Source organism: Microtus pennsylvanicus, chromosome 6 (genome assembly GCF_037038515.1).
Source record: "Microtus pennsylvanicus isolate mMicPen1 chromosome 6, mMicPen1.hap1, whole genome shotgun sequence".
In the NCBI taxonomy this organism is placed as follows: domain Eukaryota; kingdom Metazoa; phylum Chordata; class Mammalia; order Rodentia; family Cricetidae; genus Microtus; species Microtus pennsylvanicus.
This window is the reverse complement of record NC_134584.1, coordinates 53656512-53667558: the sequence shown is the minus strand read 5'-3', so window position 1 is coordinate 53667558 and position 11047 is coordinate 53656512. Positions and strand designations below refer to the sequence as shown.

The following is an 11047-nucleotide window of genomic DNA, read 5'->3' as shown; positions in this document are numbered from 1 at the left end:
TAGTATGAGAAACAAAGACTCTCTCTTCATTCTGAGAACCATGGATATTCAGAGCATAAAAGTAAGGCAGTTTATCTTACAACTTTGCAATGTCAGACATCATCCCAGAGTGGTGGGCACAGTGGGTGAGCACAGAGAATGGTTTGTGAACCCTGAATTCATGACCCTTCTCCATCTCCTCATTAACTGGGCAATCAGGAGGGTATAACGTTAGACACATCTAGGTCTTAACTTAGCCTCTGTCGATTACATATGTCCTTTCTGCAACGAAAATTATGCGTGGCTTCATCACTACATTTTACATCCAGTTTATTTTAAAGCTTATCATGAGTATGACCTTGCAGGCAAGCTTAGCTGTTAGTAATTTTCTACTCTAAACTTCTAGTATATTTATTCATTTATTTATTTTGTGGGGAGGATAGCCAAACTAGCCTAAATTTCCAAGAGTCTAGTGTTTTCTGTTCATTTGTAGCTGGACATACACTAGTTCAAGATACCTTTGAAAATAAACCATCAGATTTTATTTTCTTCACTTAAGACCCTTTCTCAAAAAAAGAAAAAATATATATTATATAATTGCTATAAATTAGAATATTTTTCTCTCACCAACCACGGTTATCTTAAAATATAGATTTGATAGGAAAAGCAGGATAAATGCTTTATTTCTCTCTTTATTTTTATAATAAACAGATTTCAGCAATTTCTAAGAGTGACCAATTTTCATTGAGAATACCAGTTTTTATATATTTGATGTAGTTCAATAGCGTTGAATTATTTTAATCCAAACTAATTGAAATGAAAGCTGAGTTCCAGTTCTTCTTAGACACTGAGTGTCTGATTTCTGTCATCTCGGAAACGCTTGGGATTCCTTGGAGGGTTCAGTCCCCTGACTCAGCTTGCAGCTCAAAGAACCACAAGGCAGCAGAGTCTTGCATAGACTCCCTCCCGTTCGCTTTTCTGCCCTGCACTGAGACTCTGAACTTTATTTTGTGCTAACATCAGTGATAGAGCTTACACAACCGAAGACTTTGGACATGACCAGGCAATCATAGTCTTTATTGGCTGAAAAGTCCTCGTGTGTTGTACAACTGTAGTTTGAGTTAAAACCTTCAAATAAAACTGGGCCCGTGGTGCAGGCTTGTAATCCCAACCACTCAGAAGGGCAAGGCTGGAGGATGTCAAACCCGAAGCCAGCCTGGGCTCCAGAGTGCATGCATGGAGGGCAGGCCAGGAAACTTTGAGACACCTTGATTGAAAAAGTAAAAGGAAGGCTGGAGATGGTGCTGGGGGCAGAGCACCTGTCTAGTGTACATCAGGCCCCAAACTTCAATCTCCAGAACCCCAAAGAGCAGTTTGAATCACAGGGAATGTGAGAAGACACCTCAGAGTGGGAGGTGCGGTGGCAAAGCACTTGCCAAACTTGAGGAGAGAACCAGTTCCTGCAAGTCGTTATCCTCCGAGTGCCCCGCTCACACTGTGATATGCTTGTGTATGCGTGCACACACACACAGGGTAATGTGTGTAAAACATTTTAAAAAGCATCATATGAACTAAAAAAACCCTAGATCTTCATTGGTAAAATAATAATTTTGGGGTGTTGCTAGGTATTGCTAGGCACCGCTATTCTAACATTTGATAAAGGGGAAAAACATTTATACTTCTTTTCCTGTACAATCTATATTTCAGGGTAATTTACAAAGTTGTGAGAAAAATACAAAATGTGTATCTATTGGATTAGTGGATCTGAAAACCTTTGATAAACATTTCTTTTACCTATTTAGGGCAACACTAAGGGAGGCTGCATCAAAGGAATTAAGAAGTAAGGAGCCTGCAAAGACTGCAAAGCCTTCTGCGCCTAAGATTACATCCTGGCTTCAAAATGTTCTGGAGCCATGGCTGCTGGGACGTGCAGGGAGTGTAGAGAACTGAGTCAGAGTCTCTAGCAAATGAGCAAACCAGCCTTGGGGACTGGCTATGGTGGACCAGAAACTCAGCGCCGACCAGCGCGTTCTTTGTTTTTTATTTATTTATTTATTTATTTATTTATTTATTTATTTATTTATTTATTTATTTATTTATTAAGGATTTCTGCCTCCTCCCCGCAACCGCCTCCCATTTCCCTCCCCCTCCCCCGATCAAGTCACCCTCCCTAATCTGCTCGAAGAGCAATCAGGGTTCCCTGACCTGTGGGAAGCCCAAGGACTGCCCACCTCTATCCAGGTCTCCTAAGGTGAGCATCTAAACTGCCTAGGCTCCCCCAAAGCCAGTACGTGCAGTAGGATCAAAAACCCTCTGCGATTGTTCTTGAGTTCTCAGTATTCCTCATTGTCCTCTATATTCAGCCAGTCCGGATTTATCCCATGCTTTTTCAGACCCAGGCCAGCTGGCCTTTCGGTTTCTCAGGAAATTCGGAATCAACCTACCCCTGGATCCAGCAATACCACTCTTGGGAATATACCCAAGAGAGGCCCTATCATACAACAAAAGTATATGCTCAACTATGTTCATGGCAGCATTGTTTGTAATAGCCAGAACCTGGAAACAACCTAGATGCCCTTCAACGGAAGAATGGATGAAGAAAGTATGGAATATATACATATTAGAGTATTACTCAGCAGTAAAAAACAAGGACTTCTTGAATTTTGCATACAAATGGATGGAAATAGAAAACACTATCCTGAGTGAGGTAAGCCAGACCCAAAAAGAGGAACATGGGATGTACTCACTCATATTTGGTTTCTAGCCATAACTAAAGGACATTGGGCTTATAATGCATGTTCCTAGAGAAGCTAAGTAAGAAGGTGAACCCAAAGACAAACACATAGGCATCCTCATAAATATTAACCTTCATCAGGCGATGAAAGGAGACAGAGACAGAGGAGCACGGGACAGAAATCTCAAGGTCCAAATCAGGAGCAGAAGGAGACGGAGCACGAGCAAGGAACTCAGGACCGCGAGGGGTGCACCCACACACTGAGACAATGGGGATGTTCTATCGGGAACTCACCAGCGCGTTCTTTGAAGAGCCGCTTTATTCCTCCTAGGAGTTGGGGAAGAGCCTCGGGAGCTTGGGGCGGGGACTGACGGCCGGGGAGGAGCTTTGGGGGTTAGGGGCGGGGCTTAGGAGTCAGAGGCGGAGCCTCGGGAGGGGGCGGGGCGGGCCCCTGGGATTGCACGCTGACGCGTAGCTCGCGGCTGCGCTCTGCTGGCGCACGCAAGCTCGAGCGCCCGTTAGCCCGTGCGTCGACGACGACGCTGCGCGTGCGGCGTTTGGCATCAGCGGCCCGGAGAGGCTTTTCCTCTTGGCTCTAGTTTTGTTGTTTTAAACTCCCTACCGCGAAAAGCAAGCAAAAGGCGTGCGGATAAGGGGAAACTAGAGGAGGAGATTACTATAACCCTCGAGTGAGGGGCGAAGATGGAGAAAGGTGCCCAGGCTTCAGAGTGTGACAGTGATGAAACAGTGATTGAGGGGTCGGTGACAGAGAACGAACTGGAAGATGAGGAGCTGCCCTGGAGAAGGTGACCGCCATTAGGGCTAGAACCCTTGCACGCTGTCGTCGGGCTAGGCTTTCTATAGGTTTGAGTGGAAATGGCCGCCAGCAGGATGCGGCTTGTGGGTGAGATTAGCGCCTTGGGGGACAACCGTGTTAAGAATTTACAAATATCTGGAAACAAAATGATGGTAGTGGTTTTATGGCAAAAAAAAAAAAAAACAAAAACAAAAACCAAAAAAACAGAAAACCTCCCTTGCACTGGGGCTAAGTACTTTGGACAAGGACCCCTTAACCTGAATTTATCTCTGGCCGAAGGGATGGTTCTTAGAATTTCTTTTAAGAACTCTAACGGGGAAACAGGTTTGTATCAAACTGAAACGTGTTATGAGAATAAGAAAGTACGGGGCTGGAGAGTGAGTGGGTGGTTAAGAGGACCCAGGTTCAATTCTCAGTACCCACAGACAGCTCACGACTGTCTGTAACGCCAGTTCCAGGGAACCCGACACCCTCATGGAGACACACATGCAGGCAAAACACCACCGCACATAAAAAGTAGAAATACTTTTTTTAAAAAAAGAAGAATAAAAAATATTTCAGCTTATCAGAACCTTTCTTGAACATATCCTCAGTGTTAGGTGCAGGAACAAAAAGGTTGGAAAAAACGAGGCCACTACCTTTGAGAAAACTAGGCCCGGAGAACCATTTGAACAGCTAACTTGATAATAATGTGTGGAGTCTAAGTGTGTGGGTTTAGCAGGCCAGAGGAACTCCTACCTCAGGCAATGTAGCTGTTTATCAGAGTTTACTATGGTTGACTTCTGAGTAGAAGCTTGAAGGTGACATAGGAGTTTGCCATGTGACGAAAAGGTACTCCAGGGTAAGGAAGCTGAGGTATGTAGGTGTAGAGAGGTGGAACATAGCATCGAGTTATTCATTTTGAGATATATAGGCAGTTATATCTTTCAGAATTGTGGAATGGGCGTGGAGTGATAAGAGGGGATCCAGGTGAGGTTAACCTTGGTAGGATGCTTTGGCAGTTTTAAGTGGAGGACTATCCTAGTCAGATTTCTGTTTACCATGTGTGCTTTAGACTAAGGCTTTACATTTTCATGTGCTTTTGAGTCACCTGGATCCTGTTAAATTGTAGATTCCTGTAGTGATACAAAGGAGTTTTGCTTTCTTTTATGTTGGATTTGTTTAACTCTGTGAAGTTGTGCTACTTTGCCTGTCTAAAACACCCGATCTGTCTAATAAAGAGCTGACCGGCTAATAGCTAGGCAGGAGAAAGTATAGGCAAGGCTGGCAGGCAGAGAGAATAAATAGGAGAAATCTGGAAAGAAGAGAGATCTAGGCTTGAGAGGAGGAGACCTCCAGGGTCCAGCTATACAGCAAGCCCCTTAGTAAGAAGTAATGAAAGGTATTTAGGATAAAGATAAAAGCCCAGAGGCAAAAGGTAGACAGGATAATATAAGTTAAGAAAAGTTGGCTAGAAATAAGTCAAACTAAGGCCTGGCATTCCTAAGAAAGAAAAAGCCTCAGTATGATTTATTCGCCCCCAAAGTGCCAAAGAGAAAACAGTAAGAAAAACCAACTATAGATTCCAGTTCAGGACTTGAGGTTGTAGGTTAAGATCCTGTATTTATAATGCGTCCATTTAAAGCTCTTACTGTAGTGCCCGAGTTGTGGAGACTCCAAGAAGACCACCAGAGACTCAGACTCACCAAAATGCAAGAAGCAAGGTTTAATTCTGTGGTACAAATTGTGATAGGCTCCTCATCTCGCACACTGACGCAGCAGGAGCCAGAGGAGGTGGCCCACCGTTCTTAGGCAGAGTTTATAAAGGCAGAAAACCACAAATCCATTGTTATGGGCATAAAGGGTACAGGTGATTCTCTGATTGGTTCCAGTCTAGGGAATTTCCCGCTCTGCTGCTATAAACCTTGGGGCCTAGCACAAAATGGAGTTGGTTTTGTCTCTTCTTCCCCATCCCCTTCTTGTAGATTGACCCAAACATGGGTCTTTTATAGTTAGCTCATAGGTATCTTCTGTCCTGAGGGGTCTATAGTTCTGAGAGTGCTGCACCATAAGTTGGATGGTCCCCAATCATTCCTTCATAAATTGGACTAGTCTATTGAGTGTACATGGTCTGAAAGTCAGCAGTAACAGCAAGATAACCAGGGTTCCCGTCAGAGTAGAGATGAAAGTAGTTAACCAGGGTTTAAACCATCCTCGGTTGGCTTTCCTTTCTCTCTTTCTCTTTTTAAGTCCCTCCCACACATTGGCCATGATATCCCTTAGAAGTTTCAAATGGTCTACATAGAAACAGCCTTCTTCTTCCAGGGCTGCACACAATTCTCCCTGTTGTAAAAGGATTAGGTCCAGTCCCCTTCTGTTTTGTAAAACCATTTCAACTGGTGAGGAGAGGGAGTCCTGCGAGAGGGAGGCTGAGGTCTCTAGGCGTTCTATGTCAGCATCTAAAGCTTCTCTCAAAGCAGAGTAATGTTCACTTTGGGACAGAAGAGAGGCAGTTCTTGTCCCCAACCCAGCGAGGCTTGCCCCCAGGAGGATACTGAGTGTAAGGGTGCTCATGGGCTCCCTTTTTATTCTAGTCAGACCAGCATCCTGCCCCATTCTATCTAGGAAACCTTGGTAGTCATGATAAAGGAGCTGGGGTACCAGTCTGATGAGGACACAGTATCCTTTGGAGTCCTTTAGAACTATAGTGTGTGCACAAGGAGTTAACCTAGAGGAGCACGCCCACCAGGTGTCCTTGTGGGGATTAGGTGCTCTGCAGTGGTTGTGAGGGGGATGAGTTGAATTGCAAAGAAAAGCTTGGCAGTGGGAACTTTACCTATGCAAAGCCCTTGTCCTGTTACCTGTTCCAGGGTTAGAGTGTGTTGTGAATACCAGTGACATTCATCAGACTTCGCCTCTTCTCGAATAAGGCCCTGGACAGCAATTCCCTCATAATAAGGGAGAGCCACGTCTTAACAGAGCCAACAAGAGTTGGTTAGGGTTGGCCTTGAGGAGTTTAGAACCACATAAGTCTTAGTCAGAAGCTCCAGGAGGGGATGCTGTTCTGGCACCGAAGGCTTGGTAACAGCTAAAGCATCTGGGGCCCATGTTTTAGGTGAATGTGTGGTTAGAGTTAGTGCTGGAGCACGAGTCTCTTTGTGGGTGAGGAAGTAGGATTTGGGTTCAGTGCCTTATTGGGGCCTATTATTGCTGGTTTTATTAGCTCTATCTTAAGTCGAATTACAAGGGTGGTCGGGGCATATTCCCCATATCTGTAGTATATTACACTCCAGTGTAGGCCTGATGACCGTCATGTGTCCCATCCTCCCTCACAGTGAAAGTAATCTTATCTGGTCTAGGTCACCTGTCCAGCAGGGTTTGTCAGGCTGAGGAAGAGGGGGGACACATACCAGATAGGTCTTACATATTTAAAAGTGACTAAGTCTGGTCTACTTACAGACCATCTTCATTCCCTATCATTAGAGGTGACACAGTCCCGACTTTTGCAGAAGGAGGATTCTAGGCCTCCACACTGTTTCTATTCCTGATGTGACCTGGGCACATCTAAAAACCATACTTCCTGGCCTCCGCCTAGCCTGCTGCTCTATAGATGTGGTTCAGGTCACGAAAGCAGAAATCTAGGTCAGGCCACCAGGTGTTCAGTGGGGCCGCACGGGTAGTCTGGTACAGAGTTTTGTATGATTCTCCATCCTCGAGAACCCAAGTCAGTTTAAAGGGTACGTGGGGGTTGACTTCTTTAGCAGGAGCAGAGGGAACCAGCATGAACATCAACAGGATCAGGAACGATGCTTGGGCCAGACCTTAGGGGGTTTGTGGGGTGTTTGGATGCCTCCCAGGTCTCACTTCGATAGTCCTCTTGTAGGCGAAGGGATCACTGGGTGGGCATGTGAATAATGGACCCAAGAGGTGATGTCATCCGCCTTGAGGGCTGTTGGTGTTGTCGGAACAACCACGTAGGGCCCATTCTATCTTGAATCCAGCAATTTTGGGTGATGCCTCCGGATAAAACCCCAATCCCCAGGCCTGAATTTAGGAGGGGTTGGAACAGATAAATCACCCTAAGCTTAGGCCATATGGTTTTATGAACCGATTGGAGCCGCTGCATGGCGTTGAACAAGTCCTGATCATCTAAGTCAGCAGTCAGGTCAGTTTGTAAGCTAGGAATCACGGGGGGAGTGTGCCCACACATAATTTCAAAAGGGGTCAGACCCATTTGATAGGGGCATTTCTGACTCTAAAAAGGGCAAAGGGATGGAGAGTTGCCCAGCCAGCTCCAATCTCCAAGGCCAGTTTAGTCAAGGTCTCTTTTAGGGTTCTGTTCATCCTTTCTACCTACCCTGAGCTCTGGGGTCTATATGCACAATGAAGTTTCCAGTCAGCCCCTAGTACAGTGGCTAGTCCCTGCTTACCTGAGAGATGACGGCAGGGCCATGACCCTGTCATGACTGGGAACCCACGTCTAAGCAAGATTTCTTCAATAGCTTCTTTGCCATCACTGTGGCTGTTTTGTGCTTGGTGGGGAACGCTTCAGTCCACCCTGAAAAAATGTCTATAAACACTAAGAGATATTTGTATCCAAATTTTCCAGGTTTGATTTCAGTAACGTCTACATCCCAGCACATACCTGTTCTGGAATGTCAGAGTTCCCCACTGACATGTTCCTAGGTTGGAGGGGGTGCTCACCACATTTGTCAGCTGGCATGTCTGGCTTTGTGTCACTATCTGTTCAATAACCTGGCCACCATCTTGAATTTTGACCTGAATCCTTCACAATAGGTCCTGCATTCTACGTGTTCACAAGTGTGAGGAGTGGTGTATTTTTTCAGTATCTCGTGTCCCAGTCTTTGGGCAGGATGACTCTCCCATCGGCAGTTTTCCGCCATTCCTCTATTGGCTGACCATGGGGAGAGTGTGTATCCAGGCTAGATCTTCAGGTGTGGACTTGGGGATCTGTGCCAGGCCCCTGGCTCCTGGGTCAGTTAAAGTCACCAAATCCCTGAGGGCTGAAGCCACCTCTTTTGCTGTTTTAGCAGCCAGATTGTTTCCCAGTTGTATTGTTCTGGAGCCTTTTTGGTGTAGGGGCAGTGTATTATTGCCAACTTTGTGGGCCCCTGCAATGCTTGTAGGAGATTGAGAATCTCCTGTTTGTTTTTAATAGTTTTTCCTTCTGCTGTTAGCAACCCCCTCTCCTGGTAGATAGCCCTGTGGATGTGGGCTGTGGCAAAGGCATACCTGCTGTCTGTGTAGATGTTTAGCTTTTTGTCTTTCCCCATCTGTAAGGCTTTTGGAAGGGCTATTAACTCTGCCTTTTGTGCTGAATGTGGCCACTTCTGAAATCAAAGGTTACAGACAAACAAAAGACAGGGAAAGCTCTGTAACTCACCCCTCTAGCTGGCTTAAACCTTTGGGATCTTGGGGTCTCTGGGGAACCTGGGACGAGCCCCCAAATGTAGTGCCCAAGTCGCAGAGACCCCAAGAAGACCACCAGAGATACAGACTCACTGAAATGAAAAAAGCAAGGTTTAATCCTGTAGTACAAATCACGATAGGCACTTCTCTCACACACCGATGCAGCAGGGGCCAGAAGAGGTGCCCCACCATTCTTAGACAGGGTTTATAAAGGCAGAAAACCACAGATCTATTGTTTTTGGCAAAAAGGGTACAGGTACAGGTGATTCTCTGATTCACTCCAGTCTAGGGGACTCTCCACTCTGCTGATAATCAACCCCAGAGCAGCTGGGCTGCAGTCTAGGGAACTTCCCGCTCTCCTGATATCTACCTTGGGGCCTAGCACAAAATGCAGTTGGTTTTGTTCCTTCATTACTAATGAAGCAAGGACTCCTTTCTGCTAAGCGAGGTTGGAGAGCTTAGGTTTAGGACCAGTTACAGACTGGGATGATGAGAGAGAGACCAGGTAGTGTAGTGGGGATGGCTGGAATAGTACACCTTTGTAAAATCTCAGCACACGTTTGGTAGGAGATGCTGACTGATGAGGTGTGGGGGCGCTGAGTGAAGGCTGTAACGAATAATATCCAGATTGCTGCTGCTGCTTCTCCTCCCTCTTTCCCCCCTCTCTTCTTCTTCATTCATCTTCTAGGGTCTCACTTTATAGCCCAGGCTAGCCTTAAGTTCACAATGGTTCTGCTGAGATTACATATGTGCACCATCACTCTCATTTTAAAATGTATACACAAGTAGTATTTACTCTTGTTGGAACACAGGGAATATTTTAATAAATGCATGGAGTTTCATAATCTGCCATCCTAAAAAGTGGCTTGTGTTGTCTCTTAACTGGCTGTGTTGCCCCCATCTCTTTGGATTATTGTTCTCTAACATGAACTATTTTTTCACCTCCCATCCTTTTTCTTATCTTGGATTCTCAGCAGTACATTATGATATTTTCCGTTTATTTGTTTTCAGTCATCCAAGCTTCTTGAAGATGTAAATGCACTCACTCTATTTAGGAAGTTTTCTCTATCATGGTTTCTTTAAATAGTCTTTTCCTATCCTAATCCAATTTCCTTTTTAAAGTTATTGTATATGTATGTGAGCAAATGATATCTGTGTGGGTGCATTTGCTGTGGCAGATGTGTGGAAGCTGGAGGACAATTCTTGGAGTCCATCTTTCCCTTGTGCCTTTACTTGAGTTCTGGAGATGGAATTCAGGGTCGGCAGGCTTATGTTGCTGGCACTTTGACTTGCTGAGCTATTTTGCCAGCTCCAGTATCTTTTCTTTCACTCTCTTTTTGATGTGCATTTGATGACATATGGTTTCTCAAATCTCTGAACTTCTATTCTTTTTTTTTTTATCCTGGAGAATCAGACCATATAGTTTTTCATACTGTATCTTTAGGTTTATTTACACCCCCCACTTAAAAAAAAACAAGGTGTTTCTGTCTTCCATATGCTGGCTTTGAGCACAAGGTGCTCCGGCATTAGCCCCCAGCACTCGCATTATGTATATTGAATACCTCACTTGACAGAACTAGCCTGAAAGTTAGGACACACTAGCACTGTATTCATGTGGTGATCAAGATAACCTGCGGGAAGGTTGGAGCCAGGAAGAAAGCATAGGAGACATAGGCTTAACTAGTCACTTTAGTATTAATATTAACAGACATAGACATAAATAGCTCACAGAAATAACTGTTTTGATTGAGATATACACCAAAATAGGGTTCTACCTCTGATGAAGATAGAATGTTGTCAAACACTGTTTTGGGGCCATTATGTTGAAAGCATGTTTTAATTAGATATTTTTAACTGAATTAAAAGCTCAATATGATGTTAGAACTTGATTGCTAAAGTTTTTATACATATAAATTAAAACCTTTATTGTAATAAAAATTCATTATACTTTAATAACCAGTGAAAAATTGTTTCAAATATCCAATCCGATTTTAACCGGAAAAATTGCGTTTTCGTTCAGTGTGTTAGATTCCTTCCCTTTTTAATGGCTAATACTTTTCAGTGTCTCATCTTTCTAATATTAAGTTATAGTTCATTTTTAAATACCT

General features: G+C 44.4%; 1 protein-coding gene across 1 annotated transcript in view; it reads left to right on the top strand.

Annotated features, from left to right (window-relative positions):
- The first annotated feature begins 3193 nt into the window (after positions 1 to 3193).
- Positions 3194 to 11047, top strand: part of Ankrd31 (ankyrin repeat domain 31) — a 152703-nt gene continuing 144849 nt past the window's right edge. The window contains exon 1 of the mRNA XM_075976264.1: positions 3194 to 3519. Coding sequence (XP_075832379.1) covers positions 3416 to 3519 — 104 coding nt within the window. The 5' untranslated portion in view covers positions 3194 to 3415. The remainder of the gene's footprint in view (positions 3520 to 11047) is intronic.